This window comes from Jaculus jaculus, chromosome 14, assembly GCF_020740685.1.
Source record: "Jaculus jaculus isolate mJacJac1 chromosome 14, mJacJac1.mat.Y.cur, whole genome shotgun sequence".
In the NCBI taxonomy this organism is placed as follows: domain Eukaryota; kingdom Metazoa; phylum Chordata; class Mammalia; order Rodentia; family Dipodidae; genus Jaculus; species Jaculus jaculus.
In genome coordinates, this window is record NC_059115.1 from 54,917,452 (window position 1) to 54,939,278 (window position 21,827).

General features: G+C 39.4%; 1 protein-coding gene across 3 annotated transcripts in view; it reads left to right on the top strand.

Annotated features, from left to right (window-relative positions):
- The window catches only part of Fam169a (family with sequence similarity 169 member A), a 79,453-nt gene extending 60,464 nt beyond the window's left edge, over window positions 1-18,989 (top strand). For all 3 annotated transcript variants that reach the window (XM_045133618.1, XM_045133617.1, XM_045133619.1), the window contains exons 7-13: window positions 622-744; window positions 1,446-1,558; window positions 6,117-6,156; window positions 6,824-6,974; window positions 13,678-13,834; window positions 17,040-17,243; window positions 18,346-18,989. In XM_045133618.1, coding sequence (XP_044989553.1) covers window positions 622-744; window positions 1,446-1,558; window positions 6,117-6,156; window positions 6,824-6,974; window positions 13,678-13,834; window positions 17,040-17,243; window positions 18,346-18,894 — 1,337 coding nt within the window. In that variant the 3' untranslated portion in view covers window positions 18,895-18,989. The remainder of the gene's footprint in view (window positions 1-621; window positions 745-1,445; window positions 1,559-6,116; window positions 6,157-6,823; window positions 6,975-13,677; window positions 13,835-17,039; window positions 17,244-18,345) is intronic.
- The last annotated feature ends 2,838 nt before the right edge of the window (window positions 18,990-21,827 follow it).

A 21,827-nucleotide genomic window follows, 5' to 3' on the forward strand; every position in this document is an offset into this window, starting at 1 on the left:
ACAGCTACTGCTCAGGAAGCAGCAAGGAGTTTTGAAATTCTGTGCCCTATACTAGGACAGAGATCAATGTGTAAATTTCTTAATATTGCTTACTTCTATGTTCTGCTATTGTAAAAACATACGAGTGTCTAAAAGGTTACAGTAGTTGATTTCTTTTCCATGGTACATTTCAGTCAGTGGCTATCTTTGCCTTCTTCATGCCAGTACCTCAGCTCACTAAACACTTACACACTGACTATATCCTAACAGAGAATCCAAAATCTGACATACTACCAAATCTGAAAACTTAATTTTTAAGTTCTGATTTGATACTACCAGTGGCAAATTTCGTGTGTGGTCTCGAGACATGTGACAGGTCACAACGCAGGGATGCACTAAAACTATTGTATGTAATTGTCTTTAGGCAGTGTGCATAGGTATGTGGTGTGTGTGTAATAGTTACTTGTAACTAAGTATATTTATAACTAAGATGATGCTTTCCTTAAGTTGTCTTGATCATGTTTTTGGTGTTGAGGTTATGCTAACGCCATTAAATAACTTGGGCAGCTTTCCTTCCATGTTCTGTTTTTCAAAAACAGTTAGTTTTTGAGACTTATAGAAAATTCTAATTGTGTTTTTCAGCTTCCAAGCAATACTTTGAAAAATATCCAGGAGACCATGAACTCCTTTGGGAAGTTGAAGGTGTTGGACATTGGTTCCAGAGAATACCAGTCACCAGAGCATTACAGAGAGACGCACTTAAAAGTATGGGTTAGAACACAATATAGTTTAAAAAGCAACATATAATAATTGTGGTATCTGAAAGTTCAGAGCAGTGGTGTATTATAATCTTTCTAGTTACAGGTTTTTTTTGGCGGGGCTAAAGTTTGATTTTTTTAAGTTGTGTCTTAACTTTTGCATCACTAATAATCAAAGGACCTACGCTAGATTAGGCAAACATAATAGTTTAGTGGAGAGAATAAAAAATAGATTAAGGAAGAAACATGGACAAGGTTTCTGGGATCCAAAGGTAGCCCCTGATCTCTTTCCAACATCAGTAAATATTAAAGATAACTACTGATGACTCTTAATAATTGCAAAGATTCATTGTAAGATTGTGAAGGAGACATATTACCCTTCGACTTTCCTGTCTGTTGAGGCTACTCTTCAGAGTTTATGTAAATCATTACAAATATTGCTAAAATTTAAACCAAATACTGAGTAATTTATAATTGAAATATTTTGTTTTGTTTTGTTTTGTTTTGTTTTGAGGCAGGAACCCACTCCGCTCAATATGATCTAGAACTTACTCTGCAGCCCAGGCTGGTCTCTAACTCAGGGCAATCCTCTTACCTTAGCTTCCCAAGGGCTCCAATTAAAGCCATGAGCCACCATGGCCAGCTCATATGTTGTTCCGGGTTTTTGTTTGTTTGTTTGTTTGTTTATTTGTTTGTTTTTACAAATAGTGGTTTCTCAGTATGAAGCTAAAAGATCTGTGTCTGGAGAATATGGTCTTGCTGCTGTTCCAGAATATGAACCAGGGATTGAAGACAGTCACCCTACTGAGATGCAGCTAACTGTAAGTACATATATGTTCCTTGTAGGAAGTGTGTTTCTGTGTCTTTGAGGTGGATTCAGCATTTGTGTAAACGTTTTCTTTGTTGTGGTTTCATGGTGTTGGGGCTTGAACCCAGGACTTTGTGCATGCTTGGCAAGTGTTCAACCCCAAGCTGTGTCCTTGGCCCTCTTTTCATTTTATATTTTGTGCCCACTAAGTTGTGTAAGTTATTCTTGAACTCATTCTGTAGTGCAGGTTGGCCCTTGAACTTGTGAATTTCCTGTCTTAGCCTCCTGCACCACAAAGCTGGAATTATATTTTAATAATTTTTGTTTACTTTTATTTATTTATTTGAGAGCGACAGACAGAGAGAAGGAAGCATACACACACACACACACACACACACACACACACACACACACACACAGAGAGAGAGAGAGAGAGGGAGGGAGGGAGGGAGGGAGGGAGGGAGGGAGGGAGGGAGGGAGGGAGAATGGGCCCACCAGGGCCTCCAGCCACTGCAAACAAACTCCTCCAGATGCATGCGTCCCCTTGTGTATCTGGTTTACATGGGTCCTGGGGAATTGAGCCTCGAACTGGGATCCTTAGGCTTCACAGGCAAGTGCTTAACCGCTAAGCCATCTCTCCAGTCCTGGACTTACATCTTAAATGTTACAGTTCACTCAAGAAATTCAGTAAGTTTAACTTCTTTAGTTTTCTTTGAATCTTTTATCAGTTGCTCACAAAAGACTTGATGTTCTTTGAAAAATAATCTTTATACTCACATACTACCCACTGTTAAAATTTTTGTATGCACACTTAACATTGTTTTTAATTATTTATGTATATGCATGTGTGCGTGCGCACACACACACACACACACACACACACACACACTCATCATGTTTCCACCTTCCATCTCACTGTTACCATGCAGAAGCCTACCATGACTTCTTTCTTTTTATCTGAGTTCTGGGGATCAAACCTTATCCACTGAGCCACTTGCCCTCTTCTGTATACTTAATATCACACATTGTTAAAGCATTTATTTTTTTTTCTTTATCCTTTTCTGCTGCTTCTAATTGATCTTCTCTGTTAGCATAATATTGTAAGCATTTTCCTTTGTGTTTCTGTTTTAAAATATGATTATCAAGTGGTAGCATGGTATTTCATTATATATAACAATAACATTTCCTTAACATAGGATACTTCATACTTTTAAGTGAACCAGGAGAAAACACATGAATCTTTGTGCATATGTAGTTATCTTCCTACATATATGTTTGTAGAAAAGGAATTACTTGTGGGTTAAATGCCATAAAATCTTAAGGAAGTGAACATAACCTTACGAATGTTAGACATCTTGCAAGTCGGGCAGGTCTCAGTGCTAAACACACAGGAATTGCCAGACCCTTGAGTAGAACTGGGGCTTTGTGGTACTTACGACTTAAAACATGGCCCCATTGTTGGGATTCCAGAAATTCGTTTTGTGCTGTTTGGTCATAATTTTGTTTATTATGCATGTGTTTTTTTGCAGTGAATGACTGTATTTTAGTGAATATTGAAAATATTTATGTAAATGCATATATAATTCAGAGATTATACTTTGGGGAATATTTGTGCTGTTTGTTCCTGTCTTTTTTTTTTTTTTTTTTTTTTTTGAGGTAGGGTCTCACTCTAGCTCAGGCTGACCTGGAATTCACTATGTAGTCTCAGGGTAGCCTTGAATTCCTCCTACCTCTGCCTCCTAAGTGCTGGGATTAAAGGCCTGTGCCACCACGCCTGGCTTGTTCCTGTCTTAATTAGCAGAAGAATTGATCAAATATGAGTGAAAATTTTTTATCCTACCAAGAATAGCATAAATACCACATGTAGTTAGATTTTTTTCTACATTTAGCACTTTAGAATAAGCCCCTGTTCTTTGTATGTTGCTATGCAAATTCCTCAAATTTACACATTCTCATTCACTATTTGCCAGATATCATAAATCAAGAAAAGTAAAATTTCTGCTCTTCTCATAAATGTAATGAAGACAGTGACTTACTTTAATACTAAGCCAAATAATTTTAAAGGTGTCATTTGAATGAGAATATATTATAGTGACATGATATCATAAGAGTAACAGCATAAATTACAGTTTCCTTTTCTTTCGAAATTTGTGTTTTTCATACTACTTTAACTTTTTATTTTTATTTGTTTATTTGAGAGAAAGAAAGAGCTAGAGAACTAGGCATGTAAAGAGAGAATGGACATGCCAGGGTCTTCAGTCACTGCAAATGAACTCCAGATGTGTGTGCTCTTTTGTACATCTGGCTTATGAGGGTCCTGAGGAGTCAAACCTAGGTTTTTTGGCTTTGTAGGGAAGTACCTTAACTGCTAAGCCATCTTTCCAGCCCTACTTTAATTTGTTAATTAAAGGAAAATGTTTATTGCTCATGTTTGCTATTTATTTTTACCACTTTTTATGTGTAACCACCTGTATTGATTTTACTTTTATTTTTTTACATGATTCTTTGAGTGATGATGGTGCTGTTAAAATTTGCTATTCCTATATATCTACATAAAATATTGCATGTATATCTCTTTGTACCCTTTATTTATTCATCTTTTTCTTCTCTAGTTGGTCTACAGGCTTCTTTAAGGCAGTATTTTTTGGTTTTTCAAGGTAGGGTCTCGCTCTAGCCCAGGCTAACCTGGAATTTACTATGTAGTCTCAGGGTGGCCTCGAACTCACAGCAATCCTCCTCCCTCTGCCTCCCAAGTGCTGGGATTAAAGGTGTGCGCCACTGCGCCTGGCTAAGGTAGTATTTTTATTATACATCTGTCACAGCTACTTCTTTACATTCTGTAAATACAGTTTTAAAGTGTTCAATTCATACATAATATTTACGTAGATTTATGATATTAATGTGACATTTCAATATGTATATTGAACGTATACATTGTATAATGATCAGATCAAGATACTTGGTATATCTGTCACCTCAAATGCTTGCATATCTTGGAATGTTTAAATTCCTCTCTGAGCTAGCAGTAATTATTGTTAACTCTAGTTTCAACAGATCTTCTGAGGTCTGTGTGCCTACTTTATTGTAGGATTTCAAGTATATGGAGGATGGATGAGTGGATGGTGGTTTGTGATGGAGTAGGTACTGTGGCAAGCTTTGGGCATATAAAGGTATGGTTCTTACCTGCATGGGAGAACTAGATGATCTATGATTGGAAATTTGTTAATAAACCAATACACTACAGGATAATAATGGCCTCAAAATTGATAAGCATTGTAACTTGGGTGAATGAGGATAGAGAGGAATCATTACCACTTCATAGGTTTCTGGCCAAAATGACTGAAATGTTTATGCCATTAATGTTCACAAAGAACAATCTGGGGGAAAGATGAAGGTTTATTTTAAAGTTGGTTTATTCTCTCTCTCTCCCTCTATCTGTCTTCCTCTCTGTGTCTGTCGCTCTCAAATAAATAAATAAAAATTTTAAAAAAATTTAAAAAAAAGGGGGCTGGAGAGATGGCTTAGCGGTTAAGCGCTTGCCTGTGAAGCCTAAGGACCCTGGTTCGAGGCTTGGCTCCCCAGGTCCCACGTTAGCCAGATGCACAAGGGGGCGCACGCGTCTGGAGTTCGTTTGCAGAGGCTGGAAGCCCTGGCGCGCCCATTCTCTCTCTCCCCCTCTATCTGTCTTTCTCTCTGTGTCTGTCGCTCTCAAATAAATAAATAAAAATTAAAAAATATATTTTAAAGTTGGTTTAATGTGAAATTTAATGGCCCATCTATTGGGAGATTCTTACTTGGAAATGCAGCTTTGTAAAAATCAAAATAGAAGTTGGAGAGCCTGGATTGTATATTTGGGTTCATCAACAACAGATGCCTAAATGAAGATAGAAGGTTAAAAAAAAAAAAGTCAGGAGAGTAGGTGGCTGAGAAAAGAATATCAAGACACTAAAGGGTAAACCAATAACGTATTAGATACTTGCATAAATTCATAAGACCATAATAAACCAAAGCTATGACATAACCTTTTAAAAAAATTATTTTTATTTATTTATTTGAGAGTGACAGAGAGAGAAAGAGGCAGATAGATAGTGAATAGGTGTGCCAGAGCCTCCAGCCATTGCAAATGAACTCCAGATGCATGCGCCACCTTGTGTATCTGGCTTACATGGGTCCTGGGGAATCGAGCCTCAGACCAGGGTCCTTAAGCTTCACAGGCAAGCGCTTAACAGCTAAGCCATCCCTCCAGCCCATATGACATAACCTTTTTATTTTAAAGTAATTAAATTTATTTTATTAAGATACATGAGCATGTGGTTATATTCCCATCTGGTTACATTCTTATGTTCCCTCTCCTTCTTCCCCATTCTGTGGAGATCCATCCTCATTGAGGTCTTCAGTAATCAATATGGGGTCAGGAATGTACCAGTTAGTCCCTGTGGAGGATACAATGCCTTTCTTATCAAAAAGTAGCATTTAAAAAAAGCATATTTTTTCTTTTGAACTGTGAAGTTAATCTATCCAAAAAAGAGATAGTTGAAAGCATTAATTTTTAATCTATATCTCTGTTTTAGATTGATTCTCTAAAAGATGCCATTGCAAGTACTTCTGAAGGTAAGAAATGCCGCTGCTCTCTCAGCAAGTGTTCTAGATCTGGTTCTGATGCCAACAGTGGCCGATGTTGCTGTGCATGAACACTGATAGTGCTGTTGAGTCTTAACTTCATTCTTACCTGGGAAGTAGGGATGCTATGTAATGTTGACATTATTTCCCAAAATCACTAGGAGAGGACATGAGTGAAAATGAAAAAAAAAAAAAAAAAATGGAAAAAAAATTTTTTTTTCAAAGCTGAGGATAACATGGAAATGTGAGGAGTGAATATTGGCAGTTGTTTTATAATCAAAACTATGACATTGGCTGTTTTCTTAGGTTGATGTGAAGAGACAACTTTATGTTGATGGGGCTATTTGTAAACTAGTATAGCCCCTACATTTCTGTGTATTTTCTTAAAACTTTACTTTTATTTATTTGAGAGAAAAGAAAAAGAGGCAGAGAGAGGGAGAGAGAGAGTGGGCACACCAGCCACTGCAAATGAACTCCAGATGTGTGTGCCACCTTGTGCATCTGGCTTATGTGGGTCCTTGAGAGTCAAACTGGGATCCTTTGGCTTTGCAGGCAAATGCCTTAACTGCTAAGCCATCTCTCCAGCCCCATTTCTGCATATTTTCGTAGGTAATCCTTTGAATACATAATTAAATACAGTTTTAATATTTTCCCTCAGGTTCTGAAAAGACATCTGTTTCCACTCGTCCTCGGGGCAGTCATTTAAAGAGACCAAAGATTGGAAAGCGGTTTCAGGATTCTGAATTTAGTAGTTCTCAAGGTGAAGATGAAACCACTGCCCAGACTTCACCTACAGCTTCAATAAACAAGTAAAGGATTATTTTACTCCCATTTTTTTTGTTTGTTCTTGCTTTCATGCTATTAGTACTTAAGGTGGAGGCTGTGTGTTTATGTAACAACTGCTGTTGGTGTAGGGATTGATGAGGGTCTTCTATAAGATCATTGATGAGGGTTTCCAGGTGTGTTACTTGGACAGTGTTGAGGGAGTAATTGCCACCAAGAGAGTTGTTAGCCTCATGTTGCTGAAACAAACACACTTGACCAGAAGCAGCTTATGGGAGGAAAGCACTTATTTCAGGCTTACCATTTTAAGGGGAATTTGCATCTAGGCAAAGAAGGGGTAGCAGAGGCTGGCATCACATCTTGTGACAACAGCTGGCAGAAGCAGCAAGAGTGAGCTGAGCCACTACTGGCAAAGGAACTATACTATAACACCCCCTAAGCCTGCCCCTAGCAACATACCTCCTCCAGCAAGACTGTAGCTCCCATACTTCCATCAACTGGGGACCAAGTCTTTAAAATATATGAGTCTATGCTAGCCATTACATTATCCCATATGAGCAACTGTCATAATTTGTAGTAATGTTGAAGTTTAGTCAGGTTTTTTTTTATTATTTATTTATTTATTTGGTTCTTCGAGGCAGGGTCTTACTCTAGCCCAGGCTGACCTGGAATTTACTATGTAATCTCAGGGTGGCCTTTAATTTACAGCGATCCTCCTACCTCTGCCTCCCAAGTGCTGGGATTATGTGTCACCATGCCTGGCTCAGTTTTTAAGACCTCTCAATTCTATTTTATGACATCTGTTTTACTGGGTTATTGGATACAATTTAAACCTAGTTATAAATACATAATCATTTGGTCTAGAAACATAGTAGTCAACTGAACTGACAGGACTTGGGTAAAGATTTTATTCTCAAACCAAACATCCCTGTATCTCAGCACTTGGGAGTTTGAAACAGGAAGATTGCTCAGAGTTCAAGGTAATCTTGAACTGTATGGTAAGTCTCACAAACAAAAGCAAAAGAATAAAATCTTTATATTCTGCCTTCCTTTGAATCTTACAGAAAACAAAACTTAAAGTTTTATAATAAATTAAGACTTTTGCCAGTTGATTTGCTAACACCTCTGGAGTCAACCATTTTGCTAATTCATAGCTTTACCATTTTGGATATCAAATTACTTTACTCAGAAAATTCTCTATCTGTGCTAATTTCATTATGTAAACAAGTTTACACTGAGGTAATTAAATGTGTAGATGATCATTTTAATAAAATGTAATGTTAAAGGCAAATAGAATTCACTATATAGTCTCAGGGTGGCTTGAACTCATGGTAATGCACCTACCTCTGCCTTGAAAGTGCTGGGATTAAGGGCATGTTCCACCACACCCAGCTGAATATAATACCTATTAGAAAGGAATATAACTGCATTTTTAATTGACTATACTAAGATTATTATAGCATTTTATTTGCTTTTCATAACAGAACTGTAAAACAAACTTAAATTCTTCCTCAGATATTATGAAGAACAAAATACCACCTTTGCCCTAGAGGAATTGACTACTTTAGTGGTAAAGACAACCTGATAGGGTTAAAGAGGACTGCAGGATGGATTATGGTAGAATAATGGTAGGAGTGGAGGATGTTGTGGATGGCAGTGAAAGAAACTATTAGTTAATCCTCTCATTACTGTGATCAAATACCTGGCAAGAAGAAGCTTAAGGAAGGAATGGTTTGTTTTAGCTTTTAGTTCCAAGATTTACAGGTCATTGTGGTGGATTTAAGCAAAGCAGTGGGAGTATGAGATGGCTGGTTACGTTGGTATCTACAGTCAAAATGCAGCTGGTTATAAAACCTGAAGGTCCATCCCCAGCTACCCACTTCTTCCAGCGACACTCCATCTCCTAAAGGTTCTAAAACCTTCCCAAAAACCATCACCAGCTGGGTACCAAGAGTTGAAGTGAAACCACAACAAAGGGATTATGTGTTGTCTAAGTGAATGAAAATTTGGCATTTGGGGCCATGGCTTCAGAGATAAGTAGTACTCTCTTAAGTTGATGTGGCAGTTTGAATGTAAAAATGTTCCCAGTAGTCTCATGTGTTTGTGATTAAGCCTTTCAATCAATAATTCTCAGCTGGTGGAGCCTTTGGGCAGTTAAGCTGTAGTGGAGGAGGTTATGGGTAGACCTTGAGGTTTATTAGTGCAGTCCTAGTGGGTGTTCACTAGCTACATTCACTCTGCTACATAAGAACTTGTGAGCTGGTTATCTGTTCTGCCACATGTTCTCCAGCATGAGGAAACTTCTCTGTGGAACTGTAAGCCTGAAATAAACCCTTTCCTCCTGTAAGCTGCCTCTGGTCATGTGTTTTTGTCTCAGCAATGAGAAGGTAACTGCAACAGAGTTGAGAGAGAGAGCATTCCAGTTTAAGGCTCCACCCACTATGGTCTACAGTTTAAATTTGGGCTGCCTCTTTGGGTTTGATTCCCCCCCCCCCCTGGTGGTGCTGGGATTGAATCCAGGGCCTTGTACATGCCAGGCAAGTACTCTTATCACTAAGCTATATTTCCCACCTGTTTTTGTAAATCAAAATTTTGGGGGCTGAGAGATGGCTTAGCACTTAAGACATTTGCCTGCAAAACTAAAGGATCCCTGTTTGATTCTCTAGGACCCAAGTAAGCAAGATGCAGAAGGGGCTGTTGTGTCTGGAGTTCATTTGTAATGTTTGGAGACCCTGGTGCATCCATTCTCTCTCTCTGCCTCTTTCTCTCAAATAAATAAATAAAGTATATTTAAATTTTTTTTCTGAAGGTATCCATATTCATTAAGTTTATGTATTTTTATTATGGCTGCTTTAGCATATGACAGAGCTGAGAAGTTGGAATAGAGGCCATATGGCTATCAGAGCCTAAAGGACAAGTTGCTGACTCCTGATGTGCATGTCCAACAAAACTTCCTGTGATGACAGAGGTGTTATCTGTATGTCCTCTCAGTAGCTATAGTGTAGGCCCTGAGGGCGTAAAGTTTTTATTTATTTCAATTCATTAAAATATAAAGTAGTGCCAGGTGTGGTGGCACACGCCTTTAATCCCAGCACTCAGGAGGCAGAGGTAGAGGATTGCTGTGAGTTCAAAGTCACCCTGAGACTGCACAGTGAATTCCAGGTCAGACTGGACTAGAGTGAGACCCTACCTTAAAAAAAAACAACAAAAAAACCCCACATATATGTGTGTGTGTGTGTGCGTGTGTGTGTGTGTGTGTGTGTATGTAGAAAGAGGGAGGGAGGGGGAGGGACGGAGTAGTGATACATATTTTGTGATTACTGTATTAGTGCAGATCTAGATTAATGGAATCACATGAACTCAGGGATGTTTTTTGGCAACTAATGTTAAGATGACTGACAGCATGTGTCTTCCAGGAAATAGTAATATAGGCGTCTGGTCACATTAGGCCTTGAGAGGCGATGCATGTTATTCAGAGTGTATAGTTTATGTGTGTTCTAGATGTGACACATTCTTGATCAAAACTTCAGAGTAGTCATAAGTTCAAAAGTTAATTCGAGGGGGCTGGAGAGATGGCTTAGCAGTTAAGGTGTTTACCTGCAAAGCCAAAGGATCCTGGCTTGACTCTCCAGGACCCACATAAGCCAGATGCACAAGGGGGCACATGCATCTGGACTTCGTTTGCAGTGGCAGGTGGCCCTGGTGTGCCTATTCTCTCTCCCCCCTCTTTCTCTCAAATAAATAATATATATATTTAGAAAAGGTAATTGGAAAGATGTCACCCAGAAGAATTTGGGGCCCAAAACAGAGCTATGAAAAAAATGAATCAAAAATTAGGAATGGGGCTGGAGAGATGGCTGAGCATTTAAGGTGTGTTTGCCTGTGAAGCCTATGGACGCAGATTTGACTCCCCTGAACTCACCTAAGTCAGATGCACAAGGTCATACATGTGCACAAGGTGGTGCATGCATCTGGAGTTCACTTGCCGTAGCTAGAGGCCCTTGTGAGCCAATTCTCTCTCTCTCTCTCTTTCTCGCTCATTTAAAAAAAAGTTAGAAGCCGGCCGTGGTGGTGCACACCTTTAATCCCAGTACTTGGGAAGCAGAGGTAGGAGGATTGCCGTGAGTTCGAGAACACCCTGAGAATACATAGTGAGTTCCAGGTCAGCCTGGACTAGAGTGAGACCCTACCTCAAAAAAACAAAAAAAAAAAAAAAAAAAGGAATGACTGAGTGTGGTGGCACATGCCTTTAATTCCAGCACTTGGGACTGAGGTAGGAGGATCACTGTGAGTTCAAAGCCAGACTACATAGTCAATTCCAGGTTAGCCTGGGCTAGAGCAAGACCCTACCTTGAAGAACAAAACAAAACAAGTAACATAAATCAAGCATAGTGGTACAGACCTCTAATCCCAGCATTCAGGAGGCAGAGGTAGGAGGATCATTGTGACTTCCAGATCACCCTGGGCCAGAGCGAGGCCCTGCCTCAAAAACAAACAACAAAGTTAGGAATATATTGGAAAAGAATTTTGGAATTAAAACTAAGCCATTGTAGCCAGGCATGGTGGCACAGGCCTTTAATCCCAGCATTTAGGAGGCAGAGGTAGGAGGATTGCCATGAGTCCAAGGCCATCCTGAGACTATATAGTGAATTCCAGGTCAGCCTGGGCTAGAAGCAGATACTACCTTGAAAAACCAAAAATAAAAGATAAGAGAAAACTAAAAAATAATACGATGAAAGGAAAAAGAATGCCAAAATTAGCAGTCTTCTGGAGGAGCAGTGAAAGCAGGGCAAGCTTCTCGCCTGCACTACATGGAGACCTGGCCAGTGTGGCAGAGTACATAGCTACGTGCTAGAGAGCAAGGGCCTGGAATTCTGTCTGAGGAAACTCAAAGCCCGGAAAGGCAAACAGATCATTCTTAGCCCATGTAATAAAGGTGTTTATTGTTCTATTTTTTTTTTTTTAATCTGCCAGGCATGGTGGTACACACCTTTAATCCCAGCAGAGGTAGGAGGATCGCTGTGAGTTTGAAGCCAGCTTGAGACTTCATAGTGAATTCCAGGTCAGCCTGGGCTAGAGCAAGACCCTCCCTCAAAAAAGAAAAACAAAATAAAACAAAAAACAAAACAAGGGACTAGGGAAATGTTTAGCAGGTAAGAGCACTTGCTACAAAAGCATGAGATCCTGGGTTTGATTACTTGTGTGAAAGCTGGGCATTGCTGTTTGTGCCCATGACCGCAATCCTGAGGGGGGACAGAGGCAGGGGGGGCCCTAGGACCTACTGGTCAGCTACTACTCTCACGAATAAGTGGTGAGCCCTAGGTTTAGTGAGAATTTCTGTATGCATCTTCTCACATGTGCATATACATCACATATACACACACCACATGCTGCCACACATGGACCAAAAAGTTTTTTTTTTTTCTTTTTAAAGGACCCATTTTTCTATAAATGTCAGGGGTTTCTGCATCTCTTTGAAAAGATTGAGGTGGGATAAGGGGCCTTCAGTGATCTTTCCAGCCTCCTAGTTTTCTGTTTGTGCCTTGGCCTGCCCTGGGTCTGACTGACTATCAGTACCAGAGGAGACCTTCAAAAGCACCTCCTTTAATCCCTTTCCCTTCAGAGAAGAGCAGTAGCAGTAATGTCCCAGAGAAGAACGTAGTTGCCCTGGGCCTCTGAGTAATTAGGAGCTCCATCTGAACTGGAACCTAGGGCTGGAAAGATGACCCATTAGTTAAGGCACTTGCCTGCAAAGGCTAATAACCAAGGTTAGACTCCCCAGTACTCATGAGAAGCCAGATGCACAAGGTGGCACATGCATCTGGAGATCATTTGCAGTGGCTACAGGTCTTGGAGTGACCATTTTTTCTCTATCTGCCCCTCTCTCTCAAAAAAAAAAAAAAAAGTATAAACTGGGCATGGTGCTGTATGCCTTTAATCCCAGCACTTGGGAGGCAGATCACTGTGAGTTCAAGGCCACCCTGAAACTACATAGTGAATTCTTGGTCAACCTGGGCTAGAGCGAGACCCTACCATGACCCCCCCCCCCAAAAAAAAAGTATAATCTGCAAAGAAATAAATAGAAAAAAGAACGGAAGGCTAGGTTAAGGGCATTGCAAGTGAATTCCAAGCTAGTATGGGCAACTTCTTAGCAGGATCTTTTCTCAGAATGAAAAATAAGGATTGCCTACTATTCAAGAGGACCTGGGCTCAATCTCTATTATTGCCAAAGGGGGGGGGGTTGTGAAATTTTATTGATTTTTTTTTTTAAAAAAAATATATTTTATTATTTGATATATAAAGAGAGTATGTGTGTGTGTATGGGTGCACCAGGGCCGCCGCCTACTGCAAACTCCAGAAGCATGCATCAGTTTGTGCATCTGGCTTTATGTGGGTAGTGAGTAATTGAACCCAGGCCTTCAGGCTTTTCAAGAAAAAGCCTTTACCCATTCAGCCATATCACCAGCCCATTTATATAGATTCCTTTAAAAATTTTTTATTTGAGAGAAAGAGGCAGATACATAGAGAGAATGGGCACACCAGGGTCTCTAGCCACTCCAAATGAACTCCAGATACATGCACCACCTCATGCATCTGGTTTCATGTGGGTACTGAGGAGTTGAATCCGGGCCCTTAGGCTTTGCAGGCAAGTGCCTTAACTACCAAGCCATTTCTTCACCCACAGATTCTGTATAGAACGAGTAATAATGATTTTCATTTGTTTTCTAGATTGGAGTCCACTGTGCGCACATCAGAGAGCTCAGAAGAATTCCTGGCAGAGGAACCTGAGCAGAGAGTGATAGAATTTGAGGGTGAAAGCTTTGATAAAGATGTCCAGCCAGCACCAGAAACACAGCCACACCTGGAGAAGCAAGATGGTGACAAAGTATGAGGTCATTCATTAAGTAAAGTGAACGGAAGTAAACCCAAATTACGCTTTGTCATATGTTGTTAGAAAAATATATTTTAATTTTTTTTGTTGTTCATTTTTTATTTATTTATTTGACAGCGACAGACATAGAGAGAAAGACAGATAGAGGAAGAGAGAGAGAATGGGCGCGCCAGGGCTTCCAGCCTCTGCAAACGAACTCCAGACGCGTGCGCCCCCTTGTGCATCTGGCTAACGTGGGACCTGGGGAACTGAGCCTCGAACCGGGGTCCTTAGGCTTCACAGGCAAGCGCTTAACCACTAAGCCATCTCTCCAGCCCAGAAAAATATATTTTAAACAATTGTGGTTAGTGTTTTTAAAAAAGTATATTGTGGTTGGGATGTTACTCACTAGCAAGCACTTGACTAGTAAGTGTAAAAAGTGAAGAGCCCTCAGTACATTTAAAATACAGACTTGGGGCTGGAGAGATGCCTCAGCAGGTAAGGGCACTTGCCAGAAGCCTGAGAGCTTGGGAGGGTTTGCCCTGAGTTTGATTCCCCTTCACCCACATAAATAGCTGAGCAGGGCCACACATGCCTGTATTGTAATTTTGTGGGGCGTGAAGACTAGAGAAGGGGAATCACCGGGGCTTGCTGGTCAAAAGTGCCAGCTTCTATTTTTAGGAGACAAGTAGAACAGCTATAGGTGAGAATATCTGATACTTTCCTCTGGCCCTTGTAAAACATGTGTATGAGGTGTGTGTATCTGTGCACACATGTGCATGTACAACACATACAAAAACAAACATTGATAAAGTGCAGTTTATCACATGTATGAAGTACACAAATGATGTAGCCTCACTGAACCAGTTAGAATGCCTTCAGGTCCAACATGTCCTCACTGCATCTGTGCTCTTATTATAAGAATTGGAATCAAAGCTGAGTGTGGTGGTGCACCACATGCCTTTAATCCCAGCACCCGGGAGGCAGAGGTAGGAGGATCGCAGTGAGTTCAAGGTCACCCTGAGACTAAATAGTGAATTCCAGGTCAGCCTGGAGTAGAGTGAAACCCTACCTTGGAACAAAACAAAACAAAAAGAATCAGAATCAGCAAACCCAAGGGGAGGAGTGCTCTGTAATACTGTCTTCTAGACACAGAGCGGCTGTGGTATTCATGGCCTTACAGTGGCTGACTTCCTACATAAGACCTGTGTAATAGGATGGGGAAAAACATCATGCCATCAAAATAGAAGAGTAGCAGTGGTATAGTGGTGAGGATAGCTACCTTCCAAAATAGAAGAGTAATTGGAAATAAGGGGGTTTGGGAGGGGGAAAGCAGAGGTGATGGGAGGGGATTTTGATTATGTCATGTTGTCTATATGCGTGGAAGTTTTCACACATACTTGAGTTTCTTAAAAAATCTTTTACCAGCCATCCTGGTGTGGTGGTGCATGCCTTTAATCCCAGCACTTCCAGGCTGGCGTGGAACTCATTATGTAGTCTCAGGGTGGCCTTGAATGCATGGCAATCCTCCTATCTCTGCCTCCCAAGTGCTGGTATTAAAGAAAGGCATGCACCACCACTTTCATGTATTTATTTGCAAGCAGAGAGAATGAACATGAACATGGATGCACCAGGGCCAACAGCCACTGAAAATAAACTCCAGAGGTATATGCCACCTTGTACATCTGGCTTATGTGCATCCTGGGGAACTGAACCTGGGTCCTTTGACTTTGTAAGCAAGGGCCTTAACTGGTATTACCATTTTTTAAAAAAAATCATTCAACTTAGCTCCAGCTCTCTGTACTTCATTAAACTGTATTTAAAGTTATATTTATTGTAGAAAATTGTGGAAGTGAAAGCACTTAATTTGTGTTATGTGGAGTGTGTGGCAGAGATAGGAGGATTGCTATGAATTTGAAGTCACTCTGAGACTCCATAGTGAATTCCAGGTCAGCCTGGTCTAGAAACCCTACCTCATGGGCAGGGGGCAGAGGGGCGGGGGAGAGGAGCAATATGAAAAAAGTAAAAATTTTTAAAAAGCTGCCTAAAAGAAACTAGTTTTCTCCTATCCTCCTTCACTTACAAGAAGGAACAGCCTTGCTTCCTGATTGTGCTTTTTCTCTGCGGGAAGGCAATTTAAAAGTTTTCTTGAGGTAGGGTCTCATTCTAGCCCAGGCTGACCTAGAACTCGTCCTGTAGTCCCAGGCTGGCCTTGAACTCATAGCAAGCCTCCTATGTCTGTCTCCCGAGTGCTGGGATTAAAGGCATGTGCCGCCATGCTTGTCTGGTGCTTTTTTTTTTTAATTTATTTGAGAGAGCATGAGAGGGAAAGCGGCAGGGGGGGGGGGGGAGGAGAGAATGGCCACACCAGGGCCTCCAGCCACTGCAAAGGAACTCCAGACACACATGCCACCTTGTGTATCTGGCTTATGTGGGTACTGGGAAATCAAACCAAGGTCCTTTGGCTTTGCAAGCAAACACCTTAACTGCCAAGCCATCTCTCCAGCCCCTGTCTGGTGCTTTTTAACTGAAAAGGTTCATTCTTCATTCCATGATTTCCTTTAAGAGGCAATAGTAATGAAGAGCAGTATCTTTTTTTAAATAATTTTTTATACTTTCTATTTATTTGAGAGTGGGGGAGGGGCACTACAAATAAACTCTAGATGCATGAGCCACCTTGTATATCAGGCTGACATGAATACTGGGGAATCAAACCTGGGTCCTTAGGCTTTGCAGGCAAGCACCTTAACTACTAAGCCATCTCTTCAGCTCAAGGAGCAGTCTTTTTTCAATGAATCTTAGGCTCATAGTATGCACCCTTATGACATACTGGTCCTGCCTCATCACCACAAAAACAATAGGAGTATGGGTTCCCCCTGGATTCTTTACTGCTGTCACCTTGGTCCTTTTTCCTCTAGTAACCTACCTATTTGTTGTTGTTTTGGTGTAGGGTCTCACTCTAGTCCATGCTGACCTAGAATTCACGATGTAGTCTAAGGGTGGCCTTGAACTCAGGGTGATCCTCTGACTTCTGCCTCCTAAGTGCTGGGATTAAAGGCGTGTGCCACCACACCTGGCTAGTAATCTATTCTTTAACCCATACACTATAATGTTCGAAATCCATTTTGAATTTTGACAGGTGGGGACTGAGGAGGGATCCATATGGTACAACTAGTAGGTATGTTTGTACTAATATCCAGACTTTTCCCTCTTGATGTAGGACTCTGAATTAGAGCCTATGAATGGTGAGGTGTTAGATAATGTTCTTAAGACCTCACTTACTACCGAAGAAGAGGACTCCACAAGTGAAGGGTTGGAAGAAGAATTAAAAGTGCAGTCTTTAAGCTCCAGTGATGATGCTACCAGTCTTGTTCCACTAGCAGCAGAGTCTTCAAAACTCCCCGAGACTGTTGCACTAGATAAGGTAAGGCAGAAATTACCACATTTAAAAAAATAGTTTGGAGCCGGGCGTGGTGGCGCACACCTTTAATACCAGCACTTGGGAGGCAGAGGTAGGAGGATCGCCGTGAGTTTTAGGCCACCCTGAGACTACATAGTGAATTCCAGGTCAGCCTGGGCTAGAGTGAAACCCTACCTCAAAAAACCAAAATAAAAAAAAATAGTTTGCCAATATTGATGCCACTAGGGAGAGCATAATATATTTTCTTCTACACTTACATATAGTCTTTCAGGAAATCAACATTTGTTTTAGATGTGATATTATAATATTAGATATTTATTCTATTAATTCATATCTCTGTAACTTCATTCATATTTTCCTTATGGAATTCATTACCAATGGACCTCAAATCTGTCTGTCATATATCTGTGTGTGGTAAAAAAAATTAAAATTTTAGATTTAGGGAAATCATTACAACAGTGGCTAAACCATCATGAGCTAAATATTTGAGCATTCACTGCTTGCATTGTTTGTGTATGACCAATACAGTAATGTTGATTCATCTTAAATTATTATAATTTTAAATTTAAAGACAGATTATATTAGTACAGAAGAATTACCTGGTAAACTATTTAAAAGAAATGTAATCTGATTACTTTTGATTATTCCAATTAACAGGTACAAGACTGTTGCATAGTATTATGTTTAGTATTATTAGTGTCACAGCTAAACCTGAAAAGAACTGCCATTGCTCTTACCCGTTTCTAATGAAAGGAGTCAATTTTAGTGTAAGGTTGCACACTGTCATGTCCTAAGGGATCCTGGTTCTGGCTCTAGTAACACCAGGGAAACTAAAAATGTAGAGGTTACTAATGGTTTTGAAGACTTCTAAATTGTCTCAGGTACTCTGAGAAAAAATAACTACTTATATTTATACAGTAAGCGTTTAGTGTATTAAGATTAACCTAAGACAGTTGAAGAAATCAGGTTGCATTCAGAGTATGTACATGATTTAACTAAAATAAAATCATACTGAATTCATTAGTTCATTGTATATTGTCTGAGAATCATTCATTTTTGTAAATGTATTGCTAAAGACTATCTGTTGGCTTTTTTTACTTTTCAGACCTCACATATAGCTGAATCAGAAATGTTAACAGACCAAGGCCCATCTGATGACAAAGAACACAGTGAAGAAAAGCTGTCCCTGGTTTCAAGAAAGAAAGCACAATTGGGTAGCTCGGACAATGTTGTCACTATCTCACGTGAAGAAAGATCTGAAAGTGTTGTCCCAAACTCTGTAGTAGCAGAATTTCCTGAAGAACCAGTCTCTGAGAATATATCACCCCATACTACTTCCTCATTGGAAGACCAGGGTGAGGAGGGAGTGCCTGAATCCCAGGAAACCTCTGCTGCTCTTTCTCAGAGTTCTCTGATAGAGGTAGAACTTGAAGATGTGCCATTTTCCCAGAGTGCAGGACAGAAGAACCAGTCAGAGGAGCAGTCTGAAGCTTCTTCTGAGCAACTGGATCAGTTCACACAATCAACAGAGAAAGCTGTGGATAGCAGCTCCGAGGAGATAGAAGTGGAAGTGCCGGTAGTAGACAGGCGGAATTTAAGAAGAAAGGCCAAAGGGCATAAAGGACCTGCCAAGAAGAAAACCAAGCTGACCTGAACGAAGAAATGCGTATGATAAATCCTCTTTGTAACATAACTGTTGTTTTTAAAACATGGTAATTAATAAACAGCATGGGGCACAGGACAAAAATTCTAAAACTTCCGTTTGAACTTACTTATAATGCAGTTTTTCTCTTCCCTTTAGGAACTAGGATTCACCATTCTTTTTAATTTTTCAGGCTATTTTGTGTAAGTAACAATTTTTTATTTTTATTAGCCTTATTTCAACTTTGGGAATCTATATCATACTATATTTTTCTTTAGCAGATTCAACATCTGACCATTAATATATAAAAATAAATATATAAATAAGCCTGCAAAATAGTAGGCTTTCCATTACAAGGATCTTACAAGGATCCTAGAAATCTTTTATACTAAGGGTTTTAATAATAAAACTTGTTGTGGGGTCTAGTAGTTTTATCTTAGATATCAAAACTGATAATCGTGTTTTTTAAATGTAGGCATGCCTAAACAGAAAACAAGTGTTGGCAAATTAGAACAAAACTTCAAGTAAATGAGAGCACAAAAATAGAAATGTATGGTCAAAGGTTTATGAAGACATTTAGGTTTTGGTCTCTTAATATTTTTTGTAGGTGCAGTTTCTTCAACTGTGGAAATATACACACAAAACCTGTTTCTGACTGTCATCTCTTAACAGTACTTTTGGGGATTTAATTGTGACATGAGGGCACATTATTTAAAATTCTATTTGAAGTGTTATAATTTTTTAAGCTCTTCCTATTTACAGATGCTGACAAACTCAAGCTATTTCTAAATTTCATTATCTGGGATGCTTACTAGATTAAAGATGAAAGTGTACTGCTTAAGTGTGGTCACAAATAAAATTTTTGTTCCTACCCAATTAAAATCTATACTCTAATATAAAAGTATAGGCCCTTTCCTTAATCTCTTACTGCCCTATTTCTATACTTTTTTTTTAATTCTGTAGTTTTACTTCCCTTTAGCTTTCCCCTGCTTCCAAACTCATTACTTTTATCAAAAGACCTATGTGCCTGCCAGTTTATGTACTTGTGCCCAATCTGGGGTAGGTTTAGGACTGTACCCCATGATCTTTAGACCTGGATGACATGAATAGCACTGCCCTAGGAGTTGTACAGTTACGAGAGCCAGTCAGAGCATGTGCCACTCAACAAACACTACTTCCTCATTGGGAAGACTAGGGTAAGGAGGGGGTTCCCAAACCCCAGGAAACATCTGCTGCCCTTCCTCAGAGCTCTCTGATAGAGACAGAACCCTACAGTCTCGTGTGCTCTGGCGGTGCTCAGAGTACTGGTTAACAAGGTATATGATTATAAATAACCCTCCAATTGGTTGCTGTAGCAAAAGCATTTATTTGCCTAGGAAAATTTGGAGAAAAAATCCTAAGCAGTTTCTGTATAATTTGTTTTAAAATGCACAAAATAGTTATTCTTGGACTCCGAAGAGAATCTCAAAGCCACCATGACGTGTACTTTGATCTATACTTAATTTGGAGACTGAGTTTGGTTTTCTGAGTCCAGGCTGACCAGATCCAGACTGGCCTCAAATTCAGTGACCCTCCTACTTCTGCCTCCCAAGTACTGGGATTAAAGTGCATGGAGACGGTTTTTGAGATCATTTAAATTTGCTTTTAAAAGGTCCTTATGTATAAGAATTATTATGACTTTGTGTCCTTGAGCTGCTGTGGATTTATGTTGTCCTCAGTCTAGTGACATAGTGATACCATGTCATTTCATTTGGGGATGTTGGTGTTTTTAGAAAAATCTAGTTAAAATCTTTGACAAAATAGTAAACCTTTATATAAAATTTGAACACCTGTATTTACCATTTCAGTAGTCAGAGAAAGTTAGATGATCTCAAACTAAGTGAAAATGAAAGCATTGTGATCATTTTTCAATAAATGTTGATGAAGTGAAAGAATTCTAGTGACTATGCCAAATGTTTATGCTATTCCTACATTTTAACAAGCTTGTTAATATCATGACTGCGAAAATAACTGAAATTCAGTTGAGATTCAGAAAACTACCATTTTTCATTTCTTAAAATAGGTTCAAAATTTTTTAGGTATTTTGCTTATTCTTGTTTTTTGGGGGGGAGGGACTTGTTATTTCCCTTGAATCATATTACTAAAATGAGTGTTTTAAGATTGCACTCACTGGCAGCTTGATGTGTGAATAGTATTTTGAGTTAAAGAAAAATATTCACATTCCACTAAGGACTAACAGTATATGCTTATTAAACCTATTTGGTATTAGCAGGGAGTTTGTAAACGTTTTGTTTAGCACACAAGAAAATGTCTGTTACATATTATCTGACAGCAAATATTAAAGTTTAGAGATCATAGAGGGAAAAAACTAGGTCACAGAAAAAAATCTAACCTGCAAATTTAGTAATGTTACTTTTCTAAAATTTATGACAAAATTTGGCCTCACCAGGGAACCAACTAATCAGTTTGTTTTTGTAAGGCATTAGAAAAACTTTTAGAATCAGAGGACTGCAATGTGATTTCAACCAGCTGGTTGTTGAGCATTCAGTCCCATTCTGCATGGTCCTTTGTGAGCTAGTATTATTTGTTTTGGAATCATGGTTGTGGAGAAGGAAGCTCACTCTTATGTATATACGTATATATTTCCTTATGTAACAAAGCAGATGGTGATTAGCAAAATTTTAGTTCTTTCAAGTTTAAACTATTCAATTGTTAGACATCACAGAAACTAGTATATTTAAGAATTTATTAGAGGTTCTATTATATTTTAATGAAAAAAAAAACAGCATGACAGAATGTCTTCTAAGTGTCTGTACTCATGTTTTCTTTGGGTGCAGAGATGGTGAGAACATCTAGTTAATGGCTTACTTTTAATAGATTACCAGAGCATTACCTAAAATGGTTTCTGACTTTAGAATAATGTACCTTGGAGGTTCATTATGTGT